Source organism: Anas platyrhynchos, chromosome 2, assembly GCF_047663525.1.
Source record: "Anas platyrhynchos isolate ZD024472 breed Pekin duck chromosome 2, IASCAAS_PekinDuck_T2T, whole genome shotgun sequence".
Lineage (NCBI taxonomy): Eukaryota > Metazoa > Chordata > Aves > Anseriformes > Anatidae > Anas > Anas platyrhynchos.
The window spans coordinates 81,098,743-81,125,860 of record NC_092588.1 but is presented as its reverse complement, the minus strand read 5'-3'; the positions used below and the strand labels follow the sequence as shown (position 1 = coordinate 81,125,860).

Sequence of the window (27,118 nt, the reverse complement as noted above, 5' to 3'; positions counted from 1 at the left end):
AAAGCCCATAGCTGCTTGAACCAGAAATTAAAGCAGAGCATGCATTGCCTGAGGCAAGCGTGGGAGGATCTGGTGAACCCCACCTCTCACTATTTCACATGGCCCTTGTGTTGCTGCAGATGCTTCCTTTATAAAAGCAGACCTTTCCCAGGCCACCTCCCTGCAGACCAGCTGGGTCAGGCACACATCTCTTGGCTTTGTTGACTAAAAGGGCCTCTCTCCCTGACACTGGTCAGGCTCTCCTTCCCCACCCCACTCACAAGGCACCGCGTTCCCTCAGCATTCCCAGGGAAAGGTTTGCCTCCCACGAGGGTTAGGGCAGCCGAATGTTAGCCACTTGCTACGAGGCTGCCCTCAGCTCAAATGAGGCGAGGTAAAAGCAAGAAGTCTTACGGCATAGACAAGGCAGGCCACAGGTGCACCAAAGAAAAAAGGTAACCGAGTCCCTGTCTTCCAAGCAGCAACATCAGCCCTAAATAGCTCACTCTGTATGCATCCAGCTGACAAGCTGACAGATACTTCACAGCCCTCTGGCTGAGGATTTGGTTCTTATGCAAACCTATGACTTCAGATTGCATTCATGCAAGAGGATCCGGGATTTTTATAGAACCAGATGCATCTTTTGGCAGGAGGTGTGTATGCGTGCGTGTGTGCAGAGTGGGGGGCACATTCAAATTCAAATTCTCCCATCCCCTCTCTCTCCCTGCAAGGGAAATTGTTAACCCAGGAAGACATCTACGTTACCAGACGATTGTTTGCTTTACCCAGTTTCACAAAGGCTCGGTACTTTGGGAAAGGCAAGGTGCAGGGGTCTCCAGCATCGACGATAAAGAGAGTCACCGCACGCCTGATCTGCCAGCACGCTGTAAGAGAAAATGTTCTTCTCCAGTTGGCAAAGGGGAAGTCTCAGTGCGAAACTTCCTACACAGAGCCTTCCATCACACTTACAGATGTGTTGCTGGAGGAAAACTGAGGCTGCCCCAAACTTGCTAAACAATTAGAGGAGTTCGTTCAACTTCTTGCCTACCCAAAATGCCTGTTTGGAAGGAGTAAGTTAAATAAACTTGCTGGAAACATAAAGCCATTTATTTCAATGAGTGAGAGATAAGATGCAAAAATCCATTCCTCACCTGCCTGTAATCCCTACTGTTTTATGTGTATTGAAAAAGTACTTCCATCAGCATGATGCCAGCCCATCATTTCTTAGATAATGATCAAAATTTTCTCTGTAATGCTCTGCTGCTTAGGCCTCAATTCAGCAAAGCATTCAAGTACATCTTTATCTTTAGGTCTGGTAGCAGTCTTCAGTAAAAGTATACAGCTCGAAAGTAAAGTGCTCTGCTAAATTGGGTCCTTCACAGGACTAAAGCGAAAGCTCACACGAGAGCAAAGCAGCATTGCTTTCCTTCCAGTTACACTTGTTTTATTCACTTGCTCTTGCTGTGTACAGCTGTGGATTGCTGGCAGTGTGTTTGGATGGAATTTGAGGGATTCACAGCTTCAAAGATGAGATGTGCCAGCCTTTCAAACAAGCTTGTATAAACACAGGAAACAAAAGCATCCATGTAAACAAAGGGAGGCAATGCATATATTCACACCTGAGCAAACACACACACTTCTGCATGCAGCCCCTATCAGCAGTGCTCCAGCAGGTTAGATAGTGCTCCCTGTATCAGCAGACATAGCTCTCATTTCTGCTGTTGCTTTTCTCTTTGCTTCGTGATCAGAGAAGCACCGGGGCCAAGCCTGCTGCTTTTGCAGCACACTGTAAAATGTATGAAGAGGTTTCAAAACAACTGACAGTGTCTCGTCTGCAGTGAACTAGCATTAGGTATATGCTCTGGGGATGTAGCAGTCTACGTATCATTCAATCTCTACCTTATACTATCCCTTGTCTTGCTGATATTTTATGGGGAGGGAGACGTTGCTTCGGCTTTGAAAAGACAATAAGGTTTTAAAGCATATCCTCTTATTCAAAAGGCTTGTGTAATCACAGAGATCAAGGGATCGGGAAAAGAAGAAAGCCTTACATTGCAAATACTGAGCATTTCCGAACTGCTTGCCACAACAGAGCCACCAGATATCCCAGTAATTCAGGGGGAGCAGGCTGCTTCCCCGTAGCCTTTACTGCCTTGGCTCCTGCCCTGTCCTGCCCTTCCCCTACCTATGCCAAGAAGCAGCACCATCCCCATGGCTGCCCTGAATTGAGCCAGATTTTATCCCCGTTCCATTATGGATGAGCATGTGCATGGCCCCACAGAGGTGTTCACCTTCTGGGGGCTGTCCTGGGCCACTCTCAGTACCAGGTAAATAATGACCCTGGGCACACCTGTGGACCTCTCGTGTGTGAGCACACGCAGCTGGCTGGTACGCTAGGATGGCAAGCCTCTGGGTTATTCAGGCTCGCTGTCAAACCCTTAGAGACATACAGGGTTGCTTCTTCTACAGCCCCAAATCCCATTTGCTTCAAGTCTATGAGAGGCAGAAATGTTCAGCACTAATCACAGTTGGCTCAGGCTTGACACAATCTTCTGAGATTTACAGAGATACAATGTTAGTTCAAGAGACTTGCAAAAGCCCCTGAGGGAGCTCATCCATGGGAGCGAGATGCCTTCTCGGGATGCACAGAAGTCAGCCTGGTGCCTAATTCCCATTAAGTTAACTCACGCAAGTATTTTTGTAAGTCCCTCTTGGCACTAATCCCTCTTGGCTTCCCTTCCCTCTTCTGCTTCCCCCTTCAATCTTTTAAATAAAGATAGCACTTAGCATAAAGAAGTGTTGCGAGGCTCCACTCAGTGCCTTTAAAGTGCTTTTCAACTCCTCTGGCAGAAGTGTCTAAGTGTGGAGTATGCAGTGAAACTGGAAAAAAAGTGAGGATTTTAATGGAGATGATGTGCAGGCTCCCTTCTATCAAATACATTCATCTCAAATTTCTCCGGTGTCAACGTCACACGGCTAAAAGAGGGTGCCGAATCCCTAGGGCTCTCCCTGCCTTTCGGCACCGTGATTAAATCCCCCAAGCCGATTCCCATTTCATCCATTTCTGCATGACTGAAGCAAGAGATGTGGTTTGAGGGATAAGAGGACAGGAGATATTTTAGCTAAAGCAATGTAGCTAAGTCTTAGTTATATTTTGTTATCTTCAAAGAGAAGAAAGATCATATATAAATCAGCTGCATTACAAGCAAAAAAAAAAAATAGCATGGAAAGCGAGTAGAGGAGGGTGGGAGCATACAAGTGACAAACCAGTCATTTGGTAATAGGGAGATGAAATACAACAACTGAGTTGTTTATCTGACCGTTCTATTAACCTCTAACACAACATTTCATCTTTTATAATTGAGCTTTCCATTTTGCTGTTAGACCTTAATAGCTAAATTGGCATCTTGTGGACCAGGCCAGAAAACAGAAGCAAGCACAGGGGCGTAGACACACTTCAGTCCCTTCATCTATTCTGCACAGAAGCTGCAATGGCCCCGTTGCACGATGCAGCTGAGGTCTTGCTCCTCCGTGCTCCTCTTGCTGCATGCTGCGGGTGAAGGAGAGACCACTCCTCCATCTGCTGGCCATCGTCCCAGATACCCCTCTTAGGATAAACCCCTCCTGAGTGCCCTCCTCACCTCCTTCAGATCCAGATTGTAGGGGTTTGCTTGAGATCTGCAAGATGCACTGAGTTTATTTCAGCTGAAATGCATTAAGGAGTAGTACAGCTAACGGGCTCCTCTCCTGGCAGGGTGTGCAGATGAGTGTCTGGTGACAAAAAAGCTCTTAAGCCAACACAGCTGCAGCAGAAAGAACATGTGGATGAGACCTCATTCCCCCGTCTGAGCCCGCTGGGTTGTGTAAGGCAGGGCTGCAACGCAGTTTGTGCTCTACCCACTTAGGCAGGAGCAGGGAAGAGGGAAATAATCAGATGGGAGAAGGAACTTGAGCCAAAAGTTTCCTTTTGCTACTGGGCCAAAGAAAGACGGGAAAGGAGGCTTAGGTCTGGTGGATAGGAGTCAGGTGGACAGCCTGGGTGCTAATCTCTGCTGTGAATATTATGGCACGTTACGCAGCCTCAGCACATTGAAAAGGATCCAGCTCAGAGAGCCCCACCAGAGCTTGGGGGCTGGAGGTGGGAAACAGGCTAGAAAGCTGTTCCGATTTGGTAGATGCATTTTGATGTCCCAGCTGGGGCTCCTGAGGGGAAATAGGAAAAGGAGGGTCTAGCTCGTGAATGCTGCCAAGCATTAGCTGCCACATTGCCTGCCTGCATCAGATTTGCATAATTTTGCCCTTTCTCAGTAGCAGAAGTGCACGCACCTGGAGGGCTTTGATGGCAGAAACACGAGTGCCTGGGGAATTTTGGCACCTCTAGGGTCAGCTGGCAGCTGAGAAAAGGTTCAAAGGCTCTCAATATTGAGCTTCAGGGCCCCAGTGCTCCTGTCCAGACTTCGTGAACTGATACTATTCACTATCTTATTTCAGGGGTTGGACAAACATCACTTCCATAATTTGGAAGTTGCTTTTGCAGTTTTCAACCCTCTTTGTCTCTCAACTGTCACTAATCTGTTAAAAGTCCCACATAATAACCACTCTTACTACATTCCTTTTGCCTTTTTAATTTTTTTTTTTATCTTCCTGATGTACTGGTCTTTTTAAAAGAGAACAAATGAATATAGCTTGTTCCCCAAACTCTGCCAATTATATAAGTAGACACTTATCAGCCACATTTGGGAGAAAAAAGGCTTCAAATTACCTATGTTGCCAGCTTGTGGCTGAGCAGATTACATGTTCAGTCGGATACATGCACACCAACAATTTGGTACAACAAAAAAAGTCGGTCCACGGCCGTTGTTGTATGTGTAACATGGTATGGTTCATCAACTGGGGAAGGAAGGAGAAATCACCATTTGCTAACTCGGTACGGATCCCACACCACTCTTCTGGAAACCCATGCAAGAATCCTCTGAATACATCAGAAAGAGTCAAAAAAAACAGTAAAGAATAAAGTATCATTTGCTGACCCATAAGAGGCTTTTGCTAAACTACTGGCTAGTAGCAAACACACAAGCTACAGAACTGCACTTGACGTGCATGTCTTTTTTTTTTTTTTTTAAATAAACAGACATATTTGATTATTTGTAATCCAATATAATCCCATTTGTAATGTTAAATATTTTAAGAGAATTTTTCTTCCATTTGTTCTCAGCTTGCTTGGCCTGGAGCCAAAATGCTGTTAGTTTTAAAGGCAACACTTCGCTACGGGTTTTGGATTTCTTTCACATTGGTTCTTTTTATAACAATTTAAAATTGATTGTGCATAGAAAATCTACAAACAGCAAGAAAACTATAGGAGAACATCTCACTCGTGGGTAGACTGCTGGTCTCATGTCCCAGGGTTATGCAGCAGGAGGGAACCTACAAAGTAGTTGCTAGGAGAAGTAAAATAGACCTGTATGTGCAGAGGAACAATTAAAATGCTGCCTCCACACCTACAAAGCCAAATGACGACCAGCTCCTTTGCACCTCTGCCAGAGAAGAAGCAGCAGGTAGATTTCTTAAAACACTGCAGAGCTGAGGATGCCACAGGTGAAAGAAGTGGGCTGGGAGGTTAGGTCTGGAGAGAGCCCAGGTTGTGTATAGACTGGAACCAGGGCTCACGTGTTATTGGCAGTATTGAATGCACTGTTCAATGGTATTTTGAAGACAAAAGATGGAGCAAATCAATCTCTAAGATGTTTTCCTCCGTAGAAGTTATACAGAAATTTTTCCCTATTAGTTTCTCACTCTCCGGCAGAGAGCATGTCTTTGTTCCTCCTGGGGACGCAGCTAGCGGACAGAGTTTGCTACAACTATTCTGTTCCTCCTGATCTCAGCAGGCATTTTGCATCCCTCTCCCCTCTTCACTCCACTCCAGGCTACCATGGCCCCTTCCTTCTGCTCTTCTCAGTCTCAGCATGTTTCAGATCTTCAGTTTAAGTGCCCAGAGTTAACCATGCCATGCTTAAAAGCCTGGGGCCTGGCCCCAACATGAACGAGTTGGGCTTTCAACACAGGAGGTATTTTGTCTCAAACAATGAAAAAACATCAGAAGGACAGATTTGCTTCCACTGCATTCTAGCTTTTGGGTGGCTGGGACACAGGTTATATTTTCCAGTGTTATTTGGCAAACATCAGGCTAGAAACATGCTTTCCTAAATGAAAATGAAGATTTGCACACAATAACCTATCTCCAGGAGCTGGGGCTTTAATTAAAATATTGATTATTGCAAGACTTGTAATGAAATTGCCAGTCAGCTGTGCTGAATGTCTCAGTTTCCTCCCCTACCAATACAGGTTTCTAAAAGAGGTAACATCCCCTTCTTCCTAAAACTATAGCAATGTAAAAAATAAGCAGTACGAGCAGTCCAATTCTCTTGTAAGATATTTGTATAGGCCTATAACCTCTTTGAGGGATTTCGTCTTAATTTGTATTCATTCACAACCAGCAGAGAGAATGAAAAGTGTGGCAGGGAGAAACTCATTCCAGGAGTTCTGCAGCACCCTGCAGCTTAGCAAAGGTAATTTGTGTAGTTCCAGCTCTTCCTTTATTGAACACATCTGCAGCAGTCATTGGATTGGGATGTTTCCTTTATGCCTCCTTGAGAGCTAGTACATGTCCTGGGTGGAAGGTTGCATTTGAAAAATGTTCATATAGCCTGTGACCAGCTATGGGAATACAAAAGCCAGACTGCTTTGATCCTATCAGCCACAGAAATGCTACAACACACATACACAAAAGAGAAACAACAGAGAGGACTCGTGGGTAAATAGCTATTTATTTGTTATGATCTCACCCTAAAGATTTTCTCATTAAGACTTAATGTGGTTTGGTACAGAGGTGAGCTAGTGTGTGGGGTTGGAGATCAAGCCTATAAATAACCAACAAGTAAGAAAAAAAAAAGGTTTAAAAAAAATTGTTCAGAGCGTTTTTCCTTGTCTCAAGTAAAATTTATAGATTTTACTCTACTGCTGCCACACAGTGTTCTTCACTGCGAGGATGAAAATAAAGTTAGAAACAATAGTTTTAGAGTGCAATTAAAAGCAAATTTGAAAAAAAAACAAACAAACAAACAAAAAAAAAAACCAAAAAAAAAAACTAACAATGACTAAAACAAGTGTAGTTGCAGGCAGAAGAGAGCCACAGGCACAAGGCTGACGTTACCCAGCCAAAAGTATAAGGAATAGGGTTATAGACTCAAAGGGCTCACAGTGCTCCCCCTCACAGTGACTGGAAGACATGCAGTGCCAGCCTGTGCTCCCTTTTAAGCCCCAGGGGAAATTCTGTTTGCCCAAGCCACAGCTGTCTGCTGCTCCCTTCCTACCCCTCCCAGGCTGTGAAACGTTCAGCAGTCAGACAGTGACCCATTCTACTTCTGATTTTCTTCCTGCAGTTTCGCCTTTCAACATCCTTCCTGCCACTACCAGAACTGCGAGCATTACTTTCACATGTATCCAAGGAAAGAAAAAGAGTTTAGAAGTGTAGATGCAACCCTGCAGAAGTTTTTCCTCAAAGCTTCGCACAATAGACCAACTGACAATTAATCTTCCCTTCTCCCCCAGCCGCAGGCTGTGCTTACATCCCCCCATGTCAGAGACAAGCACATTCATCAGTTATGTCTCTCTCCCATCCCACTCACCAAACAGCTGTAATAAGAAAAAAAATCATTTCTAAATTACTTTGGAACACAAAGGGAAATCTCTCCATTTTGTAACAACTTTGCTAATTTTAACAGGGACAAGGATTTTTTTTTTCCCCTCATGTTTCAAGCTAGCCTATACTTTCCAGGACATCGTATTTTGTTCTCAATTTACTGCAAGTACTCATCCAGGTTACTACAGGGTCCTCCAGCAAATGCAGAGACAAATTGACATTAAGACACACATTTCTTGTAGGGAGTCACCCTCTGTGAACCTTGCCTGCCCATAAGCATGCATAAAAGTGCACCTCCTTGAAAAGATTGAATTCTTTACCTGGGGGAACAGAGGAGGGAAGTTGTGCTATTAATAAATCAAAATGTTAGGCTTAACTGAATATGCAGAGTTGAAGCAGGGGTGATATATTTTACTCCCCTCTTTGAGAAAGAATGGCGAGGGAAGGCCAGACATTACCATTTTTCCTTGGAGACAGCTCATTTTCCTTTATATGCTTATCCAGGATGCGTGGCTCAGGTGCTTTTATCTGGGAGGCCCCATCCTGTCCCCTTCCCCATGTCAGCTCTACGGGTGTGCGACACCACTGAAATGCCATACTCTGTGCTCCCTTTCTGTCTTCAGCATTCAACAGCAGTGAGGTATATGCAGTCTGGAGGGCTGTTTTGATTTTCTTTTTTTTTTTCCCCCCCTCTCACGACTGAGAAAACCAACTCGTGCATCACATTGCACACCACAACTGGGCATAAACAGGGAGCCATCCATCACTCTCCCACGTTCCCAGTGTTTGCTCAAGGGTCTGTTTAAGGAGGTGTTAAGGGAGCTTTAAAAGCCCCAGACTGAGCCAGGAAGGACATTCTCCCCATGTTTTCATCATTTGCATGGGAACTGAACATCAGTGACTCTGCTCACTTACGTGCCAGCACAGGGAGCAGCACGACCAGGACAGCTTGGGCTGCAGCACCTAGATGCAGTGCTACAGACATTTTGGGAGGTGGAGACTGAGCAGCAGAGCACAGGCAGCTGCAGGGACTACAGAGCTCCCTCAGGACTGTGCAGGGCTACTTCAGGCCTCCAAAACGCCAGAAAATAAGGCTGCGTAAAGTCAGCCTCATCCATGCTTCCCTCAGGCCTCTAAATTACAGGTCGCACCTCAGAGAGGTGGCACCGACTTTCAGTCGGTCTCAACTAACAACTTGATGCTGCCGGTTCTGTCACAGAGCTCGTGCCAGTGATGTGAAACTGATAAGGACAGGGGGCTGCTTCAAGAGAAAAAAAATAAAATAATCCGATGCTGTGAGCACTGATGGCAGCCTTTGTGACCGCACGCTGCCCAGCCTTGGGTGCAGCTCCCTGCTGACAGCATGGGGAGGGACACCTGCTGCACGTGCTCAGTGGGCTGGAGCCTCATAAAATACCTGACCCCTGGGCTGTCGGCATGTCTGAAAGCCACTGACATGGGCTTAATGCAGACGTGAAGAAAAGGAGCACCTGTGCCCTGAGCCTTCCTTGCCTGGCTGTGTCCCAGGCTTGCAGCTGGATAAGCAGCTGTATCCCAGCCCTGAAGCGCTGCCAAGCGAGGAACCTCTCTGCTGCCACTCCTTTTCCTTCTCTGTGCCGCTACTTCTCATTAGTTTCCCTTTTTCCACACTTGTGCTGCACAAAAGTTACCCATCTGACACAGAGTGCTACAGTCAAAGTCTCATTATGGGCACAAGGGAACACACACCTTGTACGTGGAGCCAACAATTAGCATTCATTGTTAGCCTAATTAACATTTCAGCAGTAAAATCAAAATGAAGCAAACAGCTATTTATCACCCAGTTACGTTGATACTAACACTTTCTGTCCATGTTATCTATTTTCTTTGCTAATTCCCATTAATAACCCAATTCAGTTTGTTAGTCAGCAATTCCTTGGTACCTCCCCCTTTCTGCCCTGTTATGCTCACCTTTCTTCTGGGCAGTCACCGTGAGTTATGATGCCCCAGGTTCCCTTCTGGGAGAAGGACGCCCTTGGGGGCCAGAGTTTTTTCCTCCTCGGTCTGAGGTCTGCTTGGGGTTTTCGGGCAGTTTGTTGCTAACACTTTTTTAATAGGTCCACGAGTTCAGTTACAGTAATTTCTTCAGGTTAAAACCATGCAATTTCACAGAGTTAAGGTAACACAAGAACTAAATTAGACATTACTCACCCATTGGGCAATTGCTGGTTCAGCTACAACAAGCTTCAGACCAGACAAGGCCTGAAGTAGCCTATGTGAAGGTAGAATAAAATCTGCAGTTTGTGGCTAACAAGGGCAGCATCATGCTTCCTAAGGCACAGGGCTGCAGGAGCTGTGTTCACACCGGCACTGCTGGTGCACACACACTCTCCTCCAAACAAGCATACGTACCAATTAGCTGTGCCATAAACACTTCTGTCAGTAGAACTCTGTTTACCCCATCTTTTTCCAGTTACAGTCAAATTAACTGCCATCAAAGTGTTAGATTTTATTCCCCAAAACACCTGAGGTTTTCTTTCAAGCTGAAGTTGCTCAGCTCTGTTCACATCTGACAAAGCCACGCTTTGATTTCAAGCAACAGCAGCTTATGGTTTTAAGCCTCCATCCTATCCTGGTCACTAATGTGCCAGAAACACGTTAACCACTCAGCACTGAAATCAAAGTTCAATTCCCACTGTTAACAATAGCATTACTATAGCCTTTAGTTGCATAAATAGTATACAGCACACAGATACAGGCATAATATATTTATATATATACACACGCATAAGCTCAACACTTGGGACACGGTACTAAATGACAATATGTCACACTCTTGTAGATTCATTAAGGTTGGAAATTACCTCCAAGATCACCTGGTGCAACCATCCCCCTACCACCAATGTCACCACTAAACCATGTCTCTAAGCACCACGTCCAACCTTTCCTTGAACACCCCCAGGGATGGTGACTCCACCACCTCCCTGGGCAACCCATTCCCATGCCTGACTGCTCTTTCTGAGAAGAAATGTCTCCTAATTTTTGACAATCTGGCATTTATAAACAGAAAAGAATGAAAATCTAAAATCATAAATCTCAGATTGCCCATTTAATGAAATACCATATTTTTTCATAGACAGCCTGAACCTTGGATAATCCCTGCTGCTTTATACGTGCCCATGCTTGAAAATAAGTTCTCTTACAACCTGCAGTGTGAAATAACCTGCAGTAAATCAGAAGAAAGGGGTACTGGTTAGAGGTTATGGGGAGGGAGCAGAGGCAGATAACTCCAGGGTAATCTTCCCCTGTATTACCTGCACATACATAACCATGCATTGTTGCTAAGTTGCAAGGGCTTTAAATAATAGAGAGAACCTAATTTCTGGTTAGAAGAGATAGACTATGGATTGCTTACATAACTGAAAAGACATTTTGTTAAGACAAGTAGATGGTGTTAATTCTCATTTTGTTTTGAAACTATATTCATCCAGGAAGTGAAAAACATAAAACAGTAAATGTCTCAGAGCTTATGTAAGAAAAGATCATTAAAAACAGAATTTGTTAAGACCTGAGTAGAAACACATAAAATCTTACAGAGAAGTGAGGAAGATACACATGTGTATGTTTGAGTTTATCCATGCTCAAATGACAATGATTCCCCAGATTTTTTGGTGGCCATATTATCTTCTGGTTTTTATTTAGTGCTAAAACATAATATGATAAGAGGCTTAAATTCCATTGACCTGATTGCAGTAAGTTAGGTTTCTAAATGCCTTTGAAGGTCTCATCTTTACATCTATTCAGTTTCCATCTCCAGAAATGCTAGCTTTGTAGTTCTCCCCAAATGACTCTGAGGATAAATACAATAAGGATTATTAAGTGATCGAACTCCTTGGTAATTGAGACTACGCGGATACCTTAGACAGGTGAATAAACACTCATGTTTGCCTTCAGGGCAATTTGACAATTTTCAGCTTACATCAGTTTGCCCCATAATTAGAGGTGAAAAGGAAATGGGAAAGCAGAAAGTGGGAGGACTTTGGGATCAAAGCTAAGTGACCTTGACAGGAAGGAGGCTTTTATCTCTCCAGAAGGAAGCCGCCTCAGTTGGCGACAGTCACAACTCATGCAATATTTAAGATTTTGGTGTGGGACATATCGTGGGTGCAAAAAAGTGCAATTTTTAGGAATGTCTGAGATTTAATTAAATGCATATTTTGTTGCAAAAGCATGGATTTCCCTAGGTACAGTCAGTAAACGTTTGATCACTTCATTTAATATTTAAGCCGCAGCATCTTCTGCAGTAGTCATTAAAGTTGGGCTAACAGAAATTTTACCAATAAAACTGGAATAGCTGCTATTGAAAAAAGCAATTGTAGAACTAAAAATGTTTTTTTTTTTTTTAAAAAAGCAACAAACTAGCTCCAGTGATACAAAATTCAGGAAATTCTCATCATTTTCAACAAGACCAAAGCCAGTTATTTCTGTACACTGCTATGTTTAAAAGTATCTGAGAAGTTTATTTTTTTCTCAAGCTAAAACTGAAGACATAGAGTACTCTTTGCAGTCATGGAAGAACAGCAGACTCACCCCTCTCTGATACAGAGCAGTGTCAGAGACTGCACTGACACTTCAGTTGGTCAACTTCCTTTTATAACTGAAATTACTTTTCCTGAACATTTACTGCTTTGGGGAATACCTTTTAGATGAAAAGGAATTTCAGAAATAAGAGGGCAGTCTCTCTTGTCCAGATTAGTATCTCATTGTTTTTTAAACAGAGACATCTGTTTACAGGCATGAAAGCAGAGATTATGCAGAAACAGATTCATTTAATTCTGCTCCTCCCAAACTGCTTATCCTTTTCTCTCTTTGATCTTGGCTATCAATCCTGGCTACTCCATGGAGTTAATTCAGAATCAAAACTCCACTGAGCAACAAGGGCCAATTTTGCAGCCTTCAATGGCTTGCACAGAGCAATGTTCCTCTGAATCCTGGACCAAGAACAACCACTTGCATTGCCCATTTTGTATATTTAGGATTAGCTTCTTTGGTTGCCTAAAACATAAGACAGAACTATCTTAGATATTTCTAACCCCCAGCTTGCTGCATATATCATCGCATAATTATTTAGCATTAATAGTATAATTAAGAGTTGCAGTATGACTCCCCAATCCGTTCCCTTAAAAACAGTAGCAGAGTCTAGCTGGAACAAATCTAAAAACAAAACACCGTATTCAAGTCTCCATTACACAGGGGAAGTTTTCAGTAACCCCATTACAAACCTGACTTCAAAAAAAAACAAAAAACCAAAAAAACTATATATATATATACACATATGTACATATATATTCACCACTTACAATTGCAAAGAACTTAACAACATTGTGAACACCCATTGTTTTAAGGCAAATCAAGTAATGTTTCCCAGACTTCTTTACTCCTAAGAAGCAACATGCTTACAGGGATCTGATCATAAACCCCCAAGAGGTGTTTTCTCATGGGGTTCAATGCCCAGAGAAGCATGCCTTAATAACAGAAGCATGGGCTTAGTCACCCGTACAACATTTGATGTTAATGGTATATGCACACTGAGCTGCGTGCACCAAGAGACAGAAAATAAATAAATAAATTTGTGATTCAAATTTCTTCAATATTCCTAATTAAACAACTCATTAAGGTTTTTCAAAGAACTAGTGACATAAGTGGCATTATGAAATACTTCAGAAGCTATTCAGTCACAAGTAACGTTATTCTTTCATACATTTTCATATTCTAAGAAACATGAAATTACTAGCAAAAACATATTAAAAGGCCCCTTTCAAAGAAGAAAGCCACCTCTCAGATTAGCGATTTGAAAAGCAAGTATGCATGTTTCCTATTCAGGGAACTTCAAGAGTTTCAGAAACATCACTCAGCGTTCACAAAACCTCAGTTAAGTAATGAGTCACCATGGCTGGATCGCAGTGAAGTGGTGAAGTTTCTTGCCTCACCTGAAGTTACGGGCTGATTTCCCATACAGGTTAGAGATACATCACAGATAGTTCCAGCTTAGAGCTGTACTATGAATAGAGATCATCTTGTTTGGACAAGAATATCCTAGAGAGCAGAGTGCTAGAAAATCCCTGCTGTAATGGCATGGTATTTATTCACCCTAGATGAACAGGGAGCATGCCTCATTCCCATTTAACAGTGATTATCCAGCCCTAGTAACTCTGAAATCACTCACAAAGGGCTCAATCCCCCTAAATGCTACAACTTCTTTTGCCAGCTGTGAGGAGAACCCAGGACTCACCACAGGTGTTTCCACTCCTGGCCATCTAGTCTTGCTTGAGAAGATCTCCAAGCTCCTTAATGGGATCCCAGGGAGGATCAAGAGCTGTGAGAAGGGAGGCCAGCAGACCTACATTAGCTCTCCTGCCTTCTGCTACAGCTTCTTAAGCTGTGCAGTTAATAGGGGTAGCGTTAAGAGGCTTTTAAAGAAGCCATAGCCTTTTAGTGCAGCCTGTTACTGCCATGATCAAAGAAATAAGAGACTCTTTCATCAAAAAAAAGAGACATGACCTACTAATCTACAGTTCTTTTAATAGCACATTTGTAATGAAATGAGTCTTAATGGGCATTCCTCTATTTTCCTGTTAATTGCTCCTGTTGGAGCGTATTTGCATAAATGGAGTTCACTTGCCCGCAATATGCTGAGCCTTACAGGGATTGCTGATTGGTAGCAGCCCACATCCATTTCTCCATGGTAAATGGCTGTGGAAGTCCACAAGAAATAAGAAAGCACTTAATGATCACATACAAAGCTAAAGTTTAGCTATTTCTGCCCTTCCCAGGTCCAGTACATTATGCCCCACCTACCAATTGTTTTCTCCTAAGTTCAGAGTGGGAATTACCATATGTTACTGTCAAAAAAGCACAGACAACTAGAGAGAGCATCAAGCCTCAAGCAGAGAGAAAGAAGCAAACAGCAGCTGGTGACTAGAAAACTACTTAAGAAAGATAACTGCTTTGCTCTGCCACAGATGAAATGGGGCGTGCTGGCAATGGGGGTGGTGAGGAAAGTCCCTGTAAGGGAGAACTGCAAAAGGCAAGCCAAAGAGATTAGGGTCACTAAAAAAGACTAAAATGCAGCAGTCAAATGTGGCATTGGGGCTTTCCTAGAAATGTGAATTTACAGATGGCTGTAAATAAAAAATAATAATAATAAAAAGAAATAATAATGACTCATTGCGTATGAGAAACGTATGAACTCCAACATGCCTAAATTGGAATCAGGCGAACTCTGCTTACCTGGTTTGCCTCAATTAGACCACTTGCTCTAATAATTCTGGTATCTCTGACTGTGGGTTTCCTCTGTAGGAAACAAATTAGGACTTCAGCAATTAGTATCACACTTGACAACAATATATACTGCCCAAAGAAGAACCAAAATACTCTGTCAAAGAATTTTCTTCTATCCGTGTCTGTTATTGAACTGCCTAATTACTACTGTCAAAAATAGTCAGTCTTTGATAGGAAGATACTCTAGTGCCTGCTGAAAAAGAAGCTCCCCCCTGCTTGCTTTTATTCCTGGCTACACATGTGGCAATATAGCCTCTGCCTTCACTGTCACACTGCAATGCTTTAAGAAGAACTGCAATGCCACTGAAACAGCTGCAAGCCCAGCTTTTTCTCTTTTCTCAAGCCAGGTTTTGGAGAGTATCTGTGACATCTTGGCTTAGAGTAATTGCTGATCAGCACAGAAAGGATCTGTTGCCTGTGGCTCTGTCTCATTTACAGGAGCTTGTGGATGACATCAGGGGCCTCTGATGGCATGGAGGCAGGTGCCTAATAAATGGTAGGTGGATGGAAAAAGCAAAACCCAGCATCTCATCTAGTTAAGGAAAAGATAATTTTCAGGGACAAGCTGACCAAGATTTCTTTAATGTGTCTAATAATTTGGATTAGTTCCCTTAGTAGAGATTTTTAGGTGGTGGCATCTCATATTATTCTAAGAATGGAGTCTTGTTTAAAATAGCTGTATATATTTTCTTTAAGAAGAAAGTCTAAGAAGTCACTGATCCCTTCTAAGAGCCTGTCTATGAGACTTTCAAGTACCTGAGTCTAGAAAGAAACAGAAGAAGAGATATTCACACTATATAGCTTTTTCAATGGAGACAAAATGCTTTAACTTAGGCACTTCAGGTCACCCAAGACCCTTCCTCTCTGGGTAGGAAGGCTAGGTTCCTTTTCAGACATCAAGTTTTGGTGCATAAGGCGGAGTGACTTTTTCTTTTATGACACTCCTGCTTTAAAGAACCTGATAATAAGAGAGAAAAAATATTTTGTAGGTTTAATAATAGCTTATTGCATGTATGAAAACCACAGTACATTTCATGAGGGGGTGGCAAAACTGCAGATTTCCAGCAAGTACTGTGATAAAGTTTTCCTACAGCATTTTCATGGCTTCAAGGATATTTTTGGTACTGCTGAAAGCTTTTTGGCTATCACTTCAGGCACATCTACTACTTTGCCATCAAGGTATTGATTAGGAATAAATGACCCATGTGCTAGATATGCCCAGCAGTGGAAGTGCTACCAAGTTGTTTTCCTACTAGATACAGTCGTTTTCTTAGCTGTTTTTATCTCCCCTCCATCAAGAACCAGCTTAATATTATTTACAGTATTCTGCTGTATCACCTGCTAGTCACATACCTGTCCCCATTTTCAGGTTGTAACACAGTTTTAGCTGAATGCTTTTCTCTGCAGGGGAACAATGAAATGCCATGGATGCCTGTCCCCACATCACCTGCACGAAGCAGACACAGCTGGAAGCCTTTGGCAAGATCAGTTCCTGCTTCCTGCTAAACTCACACAGAAGTAGCTCACAAAAAGGACAGGATCAACCCTTTCCATGCAGCTGCTGGCTGCAGAGGTGAAAAGCCTGTGACACCTGTGTAGGGTTGCTGGAGTTCCTGCTCTTGCCTGCAGACCCAGGCAACATCAGATGCTTTTCCAGGTGCTCCTGCTGCAATGTCACCTGCCTGCACGCCCTGTAGCATGCACCAGCATGCAGCTGGTATGTGCAGCAAAAGTGCACGTGGTGATTAAAGCACAGGGACTATGTCTTGACTGGCACACCATCAGGAAGGAAAAAAATAACAATGTGATTAAAGTGCTTCTGTATGACTTAGGAAAGCCGAGTCCAGGTTCCAGCCCTGCTACAGGTAGACCTGCTACAGGTACCTGCTCCAGTGCCTCACCACCCTTACTGTAAAAAAAAAACAATATACATATACATATATATATTCTTCCTTATATCTAAAATGTCTGCTTTATACCTAAATCTTCCTTCTTTCAGTTTAAAACCATTGTTCCTTGTCCCTTCATACACACTCTGGTAAAAAGTCTTTCTCCATCTTCTGTATAAGTTTACATAGTGAAAGGCCACAGTAAGGTCACCCCTGAGGCTTTCTCTTCTCCAGACTAAAGCCCCAGCCCCCTCAGCCTTTAGGAGAGGTGCTCCAGCCCTCTGATCATTTTTCTGTCCCTCCTCTAGACTTGCTCCAACAGGTCCACATCTTTCTTGTGTTGGGGACCTCAGAAGTGAGCGCAGGGCTCACAAGAGCAGAGCAGAGGGAGAATCCCCTCCCTCACCCTGCTGGGCACGCTGCTTTTGGTGCAGCCCAGGGTACAATTGACTTTCTGGGCTGTAAGCACACATTGCCAGCTCTTATCTGATTCTTCATCCACCAGCAGCCATAAGCCTTTCTCTGCAGGGCTCCTTTGTCAATTGATCCCTAGTCTGTGCTGATATTGGCAATTACCCCGACCCAGCTGAAGGACTTGGATATTCTTGAATGACCATGGATTAGTCACTTAGTGCAGCCAAACAGTGGAAACAAGATTTCCTCTTCTGTGACATGCCTCTGTCTTGTGTGTTGAGACTGTTTATGCGCAGCGGATATAAGACATGATTTCAGTGTTTCTAAATACAGAGACTTAGCATCGGCATCTCCGAAACAAGACAGTACTGAGGCTCTTTTCAAACGGCAGGTGAAAAAATCAAACTATCTGAAAGCAGATAAACCACATCATCAGTCCCCTCACCGGCTACTGAATAATCTTATAAAAGTCATGCAGTCATCTATTGCCATTACCTCCGAGGCACAAAAGGGAGAGAGATACCTCTCACTTTGCCTATTTTGTCAGCGTGTGCTTTTGTGAAGGCTGGTGTTTGTGTGCATTCAGGTTCACTGGGGTTAAAGCAGCTGCATTGTTCAAAAGGGCCATGCTAATAGATCCCAATGCAGGATGGAGGTAGTAGTTATCTTAACATTTCTGCTGCATTCAGTTATTTTTATAGTTCTGGACCTTTTCTCCTGCTGAGAGAACTGAAAAAAAAATGGTTTTCAAAGACACTATAATCAACCACTGCTGGCTGCAATTACATTGTGTACTTGATGTCTTCAGAAAGAACCTATGGTTAAAACTACAAATCTTTTGGTTTGAATTCTCCTGGCTCTGTTCTGTTTGGTATTTCAGAGGTGTATTTACAGAAATGATCGCTAGGGCATATGGGTTTATATAACAAAGATATCTATAAAAAAAAAAGTGAGCATCAGAAGATTAAAATTTCATCAGCTATCTTTTACTCTGAAAAATTGACTTTTTTTTTTTTTTCTTTTTCCTGTTTATGACTGATATTTACAAAGGAATACCCCATGGAGAATGAAGGAAAAAGGGCATTTGGATTTCAGAGCAGTAAAAGCTAATTCACACTTGAGAAAATTATTAGATGGAGACTTTCAGATCTAACTGGTCATAAGAGAGACATAATTGTAAAGTAAGCTCAAACTCAACTGCTTTTTAAGTCCAAGTCAATTATGGACAAGTCTGCAATGTTACAGCTTCTGAGTACATGAAACTTAGTTATTACTGGAAATACCAAGCAAGAAATTCTTTCCTATATATAAAAACTTATCAATATGATATATTTGAATATATGAATATGACACTGAAAATAAATGGATATGATAACTTTGGAAGCCTCTATTTCTCAAGGTTAGCTGGAATACTTTCTTTTCTTTGTGTAGCTATTGCTCCTTTAACCTTTCTCCCCATGATGAGAAAGTAATTTTTTGCAGATTTTCCTTACAGCCTTAATCCTTTTCTTGCCGTCTTGCCTGCAGGGTAGCAGAACTTGATGTTTGTGAGGACAGCCCCAAGGACAGCTTGAGGTCCTGCCTCCTCTGGGTTGCTCAAATTCTCTTAGGGACTGGGATATTGTTTCTTCAGCACGTCTTTGCAGCAAGGTAAAATCCAAGCAAATAACCATCAGATCCTCACATAGCATACCTAGTTCCAAACTGTGGACTACCACATCCTACACACCAAATCTAGGACTCGGTATCCAGCTATTCTGCTTTCCCCCATTAATGCTCTACCTTCCTCTCTCTCAGGAAGGCCTGACAGGTTAAACACTTGCACCTGATGTCAGGGCCAGGGGAGGGTCCTTCTGACAGCAGATGGTGATTATGGAGAGCACCTCTGCCTGGACCCAGCACAGGACTGGCAGCTGAGCCTCTTGCATAGGGTAGCTGCAAAGCTGCAACCTGCGGTCTGGCAGCCCCAGCTGGCAGTTTGCTCTGTAGAACTGTTGCGGATTTCTGTGGGGTCATTCCACCTGGTAAACTCACTTGGTGTTGGCTGGGTAAACATCTAGAAGTTATTATATCAAAATACTTGTACTGCTTTCCCCCATCCTTCATCTTCTATAAAATTAAACATAAAGTAAAGCTTTCAGGGCAGAACCCTCTTTCTCTTCTGAAGGTAGTGGCAGACACTTCAAGTGATACAGTTCTTGCTGAAGTCAGGGACTAGTTTCCACCTTTTCACCACTGCCCATAAAACAGGCTTGATTTTGAGGCAGTAGAGGCACATGCACAGGTGCATTCATAGTGTAATACTGCTAGAATTAAACAGCAGGGTCTGTTCTCTGCCTTTGTGCATTTCTTTCCCAAGAACCTAAGCAATCTTGATGAGCATAGATACAGCTTATTTCTTCAAGGAAATATTTATTAAAAAAAAAAAAGTTAAACTAACTGTTCCTGTTAGTTGAATATTCATGGAGTATATCTGTATCATTCCCCATACTCCGTTTCCTCAATTATTATGACACATCAGCTATTAACACTCACCTCTTTTTCACTCTTCATGTGAGAATAACAGTAAATTACCAATTCTTGAATACAATCAATGTTAAATCAAATCTAGTAGTGGACCTTAATTCTAATATGTGAAGCTTTGTACCCAATTCTCAAACAATGAAACTATACTTAGATGACTAAGGAATAAAAGATCTATTATAACAGTACTTCTTCTTGAATAAAAGTTATGTCAGAAATTTTAGAGACACTGATGATTGTTGACGTATTTAGAGACTATTTAAATCTAATCAGCAGCAGCCCATAATGTTCGACATTGATATGTATACAGAAACAGAACTGAATTCATGGGATCTGAAAAGAAATAATTCTCAAGTCTAGGTTCTAGGACAATTTACAAGTCATATTCCTTTGGGAGTCTATTGAGGAGGGAATACAATGGGGCTGAAGAGAAAGGAATGAAAAAAACAATGTTTTCCCTCTCCTTACCGGTGTCTCTGATGGGAAGGCTCCTTGCTAGTCTGGTTGATTTAACCACCACCCAGAAGGAGCACCACAACCCACAGTGCTGGGAGTGTAGGTGGGACCTCTCTGGGGTTCCTCCTGCCAAGAACCTGCACCTAATGGCTGTCACTGTGCTGGAAAGCCATCTCCAGGACTGTGCTCCCTCATACACTGGAGGAACCCTGATGGACATTTCCTCCAATTTCTACTTGCAGTAATGAAGTACTTCGCAGGAAGGGTGTAAATTCACACTGAGTTCTCACATTGGTGGCATGAAGACATCTACATTAATGAGATACTGGGGGAAAGGGCGAATAGAAAGGTTGTCTATGAAAATCGTCACCTAGGGGAAATAATTTTGAAGTAAGCTGATATTTATAGTGATTAAGCAATTGTCTGAGGTTTTGATCCTTCAAAGAGGCATGAACATAAACTTTAAATCTGTGACTTGTCACATCGAAGACAGTTCTTTGACTGCAAGTGACATTGCTTTTATGTTAACAATCATCATACCTAAACTTAGACTGGGATTTTTTTTTTTTAAGGTTGGGTATGCAGATTCCTCCTTCTCCCATAAAAAGCCCAGATTTGATATATATTTGAGCTGACGGAGCTAAGCCAGTTGTCTGAGATTGTTGTACAGTAAAATCGTTTTTCACTCTTGACATTTCAGTTGATTAACACAGTGCGTTCCCCAACCAGCTGACCGGTTGATGGTTGAGCAAAGTGAGATGTCTGAAGTACTCTTTCTGTCTTTCTGCCTGTCTTCGTACAATGTGAAGAAAACAAAGAAATTTTAGCTCCTGTCCCTTGGTGTGGACCAAAGGAAATGTCCCATCAATTATATTTGCACACCTTCAATTAGAGAAAAAAAAATGACTTGTTTTCAAACTAAAGATGGGAGTGAGCGCAGAGATTGCAGGCGAGGAACCATTACGTTGCAGAGACCTCTCTGGAGCATGAGGCATTGGGACTGAAGCACAAAATGTCATTTAAAAGCCACAGGAGCTCACTCTTTACTAAAGGCTCAGCTTGGAGTATGTCGTTCCTGTCCTTTTTATTCACTTCACTGCATTTATCATTATGACCCATAAAATAGTTATCAGCACCTATAGGGCAAAGACACCCTGGACTTCGGTGGGTACTTACCCTGACTGCGTATTTAAGCCAAGGTCTGTAAAAGTGTCTCTGCTCTCTTGCCACTCACACAGAGGTTGTCAGGGCTTAGCTGCTCAGCCACTATGCAAAGACCACCCAGTCAAGAGGAACATTATGGGATCATGCCCTTATTTCAGCTTTTTGGACACATTTCTGCAGAGGAGAATAAAAGACTGTGTTTGACAGCTATGATATCATTTTCGTGAGCTATATTTCAGCATGAGCCACTATAAAACCTCTCCCATGACATCAGAGCTGTGAAATATAGCTGACTTCAAGTGCAGAAAATTCCTCCACAGGAATAATTGTTTCCTGGCAATTGGCATTTGAAGGACTGATCCTTTAAAAGGATGGCACAAATCCTACGCAGGTGACTCTGCTTTAGGCAACACTGCTCAGAAAACATCACATACAGGAGCAGAGGCATAGAGCCCCACTGAGGGATTTGGCCATAGAGGCAATGAGATGAGCGCTGGGGGAGCCTGTCAAGTGATGATTTTCGTTCCCTCATGCCTCAGCAGTCCACGTAGACTTCACTAATTGCAAAATAATAGGTTTGCTTGTACACTGTGCTCCCTACCTCAGACCCTGCCTCCCCAGAGAAGCAAGCCATGTGCGTGCAGCCTGAACTTGCTTCTCCTTGTCCTTTCCCACCCACGCTCCATGCGAGCTTCATGCCAGGCGTGCTGCTAGAGGGCTCTCTCTGTGTATGAACACGTTTACATGGGGATTGTGCCTACAGAGCCATGGGTCAGATGCTGACCCATGCCTTATGGCAGATGCTGACCCATGCAGAGCCCCCAGACCTGCAGGGCTGATACTGCCTACAGAAGACTCACCCGTGCTAATAAGAGCTCACTAGGTGCCTTCCCTGCTCTCCGGAGGAAATTATACCACTTCAGAATTAACTGTGCCTTTTCCACTCCTCCTCTTAATGTTAAAAAACCAACTCCTTCCCAACCAGAAGTTACCTTCTTTTGCTATTTTACCTTGTGAAGCGGTAAAAAGATATTGTTTGAACAGCCCTGTTCCATTACGTACTATCCATCTAAAAGCTAAGTGGTATTTCTTTATAGAAAATGATTTACTAAGAGGAACCGTAAGAGACTTGAGGTTATTTTATACAATTTATTACTAAGAACAGTGACAACCAGAAGAGTGGCTAACCCGAGGCATTGTAAATGCTTTAACTCCATCAGTGTAGCTCAGAGGCTAAATTCTGCCTCATTTACACCTTTAAAAAAAAAAAAAAAAAAAAAAAAAACAACAAAAAACACATAAAATATAGCTTAAAAAATTATCTTTGATGTAGAATATGATCCAAATAGTGACACATTAAATACTTAGAAAATTAAACAAACCTCTTGTGATTTGATATGAAGTTAGATTGCTATTCAACAATTTTATTTACAAACATTGCGAGCTGTTGTGTTGAATTTTGAGCTGGTTCAGAATGATCTATATTTTTTGATCAGGATATTGAAAAAACTTTTCCAAAAAACATCTGTGCAAAACAAAATGAAAATCAAGCAAATGAACCTTCTTTAAGAGTATGGATCTGTTTGGACTAAAAAATTGAACAAAGTGTTTATGAAAAGTACTCTTATATGTTGTAGAACGTTTCTGTCAACTAATTCTGATTTCTTCAGATTATAAAATGTTCCAGAGCTGATCATTAGGCATTTGGTTATCTGATATCATTTCTTCTTTGTGAATAAAAGCTTTCAACTGCTTTAAAACAGAACTGTCAACACCGAGCTGTAGTACTGCATGGATGGCTTTTTTCATGATGAAAATCATGCGGTCTTCTGAGATGGGGATCATTTTCACATTTATTTTGTAGCTGCACAGATATTTAATATTAATAATAGGAAACGGTAGCTAGTAAGAGCTCACAGATAGAGATGAACGAGCTATTTTTTGTAAGTAACTAATGAAAACATTTACATATATAACTATGTATTTAAAGATTCAAAACTCAACATAAAACTCAGGCAGTAGGTAAATAAGAAAACTGAAATGTCCACTTAATCTCCCATATAGTATTAAACAGGCCTAGCATGTGGGACATGTTGACAAATGCATACATATATTTCACTAACTTGTTTACCTGATCCTTCTTAAATGAAGTTAAAGGCAACATTCCTTAAATTTTAGGGGAATATTCTGGAGTTATTTTCAGTCCATAACTATAGCAACCAAAATGCTTCCTGAGAAGAGTGTGCATTCTTGCTAGCCCTTCTTCGACATAGTAAAGTAATCCTACCAAGATGTCTGGTCAGAAATTAATCAGTTATATCCTGAAGTCCAGGCCATAAAAAAGGAAATGCCTTGTTTGCCTTAGTCCATGAATGGAAGTAAACTGAGGCAAAGAAAACAAAAACAAAAACAACAATAACACCATCAAAACACATCAAGACTACCTCTTCCAACTCAACATAGATTAACTCCAGTTACTTGAAGGACCACCTGCAATGTTCTGAACCAGGAATAGCCCTACTTTTCAATGATCGCTTTTACTCTTCTACTTTTTGGACTTGCTTGCTGTAATGATGAATGTTGAATACCTTTGAAAGTACTTAAAATGTTATTATTTTTCTTTTCAGAGATCCTTTGAGACTGCAAAAGCTATTTAAAGGAGGAAGACGGCATGAGATTGGATTCAGTGCAGTAAAGTAGGTTAGTCTGAGGACAAGAAAAAAGTTGCTGTTTAGATCTTCTCGTGTTGCCGTGATGAGAACTTACCATTGCTTCTGGCTGCTGTTTTGGGCTGGTCAGCCCCACCAAAGTTTCTTAACTTCATTGTCAAAAAGGACTAGTGGCTTTCCAGAGAAGGGAAAGGTTTTGGTATTGTCTGGAAACAGCAGGAGAGAACTCAGTCGTTCCAAAAGGAGCTGGATGTGGAATCAGTTCTTTTTATTGGAGGAATACACAGGAACTGACTACCAATATGTTGGCAAGGTAAGCTTCTTTTAGACACATCTGTGTTTTGATCTTAGAAGAGTCAGAAAGTCAGTAATAGCAAGTAGGTAAGAACAAAGCCTGCTACAGCTTGCACTTCTCATTCCTGTCTGCCCAGCTTCAGAGGACATTAATTCAGCAGAAAGGTTAGTACACTTCAGCTTCAAATTGTAATTCACAACAGAAAGTTCCCAGTTAACTTGCAAGTCCTATGGCCAATCATACACATCATACACAATTCTTTTAGAGTTGTTTTTTGTTTGTTTGTTTGTTTGTTTGTTTTTAATAATTTTTGTCTGGAAATAATGCAACTCGATTATAGGACAGCCTACGCCAGTTATTACCTTTAAAATTTAATATGTGTTTTCCTTCATGCTCCTGAGCTTTGTAGTGTCAAACTATATATACCTGAAGAGGGTCTAGTCCAAGATATTTGGAATTCACAGTACTCATACTTTGGTGAGGATTTACTCTACACAACAGAAGGCAACCATTTCAGTGCTTATTCCGCACTGCACACACCAACGCTGCAGCCACTTTCTGATGAGGTTTCGTGGTGCTCTGTGACATGACCATCATACCACAAGCCATGCTATTACAAAGAGTTGAAGCACACTGTGCTTGTACACTAAGCAGACTGCTAAGCTCAAAGCATGCTGACAGAAAAGGGTCTACCAAAAAAAAAAAACCACCTTATACCACCCCAACTCTGAGAATATCCACCTCCCTGAGCCGCAGACCTCAGGGAGGTAGCAACCTTTGTGTGAACTGTAGAGCGACTGCACTCGTGGTAAATCTAGAGAGTCTAGACTGCCCAAGGTGCCATAGTCTACAGGAGTCTCTCTTGCAGAATATAGAAATTATGCTATTGATGATGACATTCAAAGTAGAAACAATACAGCTTAGTTTTCCAAACTAAACGGGATTGTGTCTGATCTAGTTTGATCTTTCAAGCCTCTCAGCAAAGGCTACAGATCACAGTGGTTTGACATTTTATCTCCCTCTACAAGCTTCTGAGCATCCCCATGAGAGATGGTGGCTGCTTTTCTTGCCTGCCAATCAGCTGTCACTCAAAGCTGGATGTGACACTCCTTTCCTACTAAATGGCTGCAAGGCATGATTCAAATGAAGAGCTACTCAGCTGGCGTAACACTCATAGAGCTCCAACCAGGATAATCAGCATTCATGAAGAGTACCATTGAGCCCAATCTACAGGAAAAAAGCCAAAGGCAGAAAGTCCTCAGAGAGAAGTAGAAGGGAAGATAAGAGGGTAGGAAAAAAAGCCAGAAGAGAGTAAAAGGGGAGAAGTAGAAAGACAGAGGTGGATGGAGAGGAAACTTTACAAAGAGGAATCAAAACAGAGCGGGGGCAAAAGAAAATCAAATGGGGATAGGAGTCAGGAAGAAAGGTTACCTAAAGAGAGCACAATAAAAACAGAAGACGAGACAGCAAATGAAGAGCAACAACAAAACCCAAACAGATGAGAAATATGGAGTCAAGGAAAAAGAAAGAGCACAAACTGGAAGACAGCATTCCTCCACGCACTCTTCTGTTCCACACATTACCTGGGGGGGTCGAGGCAGTGGGGTCTGTCTGCAGCACATCATTTCCACTGCAAATCCTGACGTTAAACCTTCTCAGTCCCAAGCCCCCCACATTTTCCACTGCAGAATTCAAGCAGAATCCATTGACTTCAGAGGGACTGATAGGGGAGCAAATATTCCTGCAGGATAAATTTGCTGAGACAGTTAAAAATTGTCTAGTTGGACCAGAAAGTCAAGAAAGTTTGAAGTGGAGTCACTGAGAGAGAAAAGTGGATGTTAAAAAAAGTGTGGATGTTATTTTAAAAAGTTATTCTCCTGTCTATTGGTACTTTAATATAATACACTTACTGTTACAAAGCATAGAAATGACACATAATGTATAAATGTCATTGATTCTGTGTCCCTGGGCTGTTCACAAGTGGCCTTTCACACGTCTTTCAAATGCCAGAACTGCTCACACCCTTGTAATTGAACAATTAGCCAAAAGGCATGGAAGAGCAGCCATTTATTATTAGAGAAAGTTGAGTATTGGTGTGAGGATAAATGATAGAAACAGCTGAATGTCTCCAAATCGAGGTAACCAGGCAATTTAACTGAGCAATTAAACTTGATTGGTGTGGGCAAATGAGGATAATGAACATGTTTATGAAGCATATTTTAGCTCAGAGGACAAAATGTTAACTTTAAATATGAACTGAAAATGGTCCGAATATTCGGCTATCGCCTTTTTATTCTTGTATCATAAGGAAATGTGAACAGGAAGGTCTTTGAAAACAGAAGCAATATAAAGTAAAGTAAAGGGGAATGGTACTTATGTCTTAACTGTATAAGCAGTCATATCTAGCTGTTCTGTTTTTTTTGTGTTCAGTGGTTGAAGCTAGTTGGAATTAACTTCAGAATTATAAAAAAGATGTACATAAGCTACAAGAAAAAGAAATCTTTTAAGCTGCTTTTGTTTTTGTCTTTTCTGTTCATTGTTCACATCTGTTTAATTCAGACTCCTGTACCAAAATTTGAGACATAACATGTCTGCCGTAAAAGACTCCAGCAGCATTATTTCGATAACTGCCCAAATTACACTTATGAAAGCCTGTAACTGTTTATGCTACAAACCCCACATTTATATCATAATAGTTTTGGAGAGAAGG

The 27,118-nt window shown here is 42.0% G+C and overlaps 1 protein-coding gene and 1 long non-coding RNA gene across 4 annotated transcripts in view; one reads left to right on the top strand and one right to left on the bottom strand.

Moving 5' to 3' along the window:
* Positions 1 to 14,086, bottom strand: part of LOC106015951 (uncharacterized) — a 30,078-nt gene extending 15,992 nt beyond the window's left edge. The window contains exon 1 of one of the 2 annotated variants that reach the window (XR_011807756.1): positions 13,950 to 14,086. This is a non-coding gene — a long non-coding RNA (uncharacterized lncRNA). Of the gene's footprint in view, positions 1 to 13,647; positions 13,849 to 13,949 lie in introns of those variants that run through there. The other variant, XR_003495453.3, reaches the window with a different exon arrangement.
* CDH6 (cadherin 6) overlaps positions 1 to 27,118 on the top strand; it is a 105,530-nt gene that overhangs the window by 27,083 nt on the left and 51,329 nt on the right. The window contains exons 2-3 of one of the 2 annotated variants that reach the window (XM_072034998.1): positions 18,829 to 18,951; positions 24,072 to 24,426. In XM_072034998.1, coding sequence (XP_071891099.1) covers positions 24,199 to 24,426 — 228 coding nt within the window. In that variant the 5' untranslated portion in view covers positions 18,829 to 18,951; positions 24,072 to 24,198. The remainder of the gene's footprint in view (positions 1 to 18,828; positions 18,952 to 24,071; positions 24,427 to 27,118) is intronic. The other variant, XM_072034997.1, reaches the window with a different exon arrangement.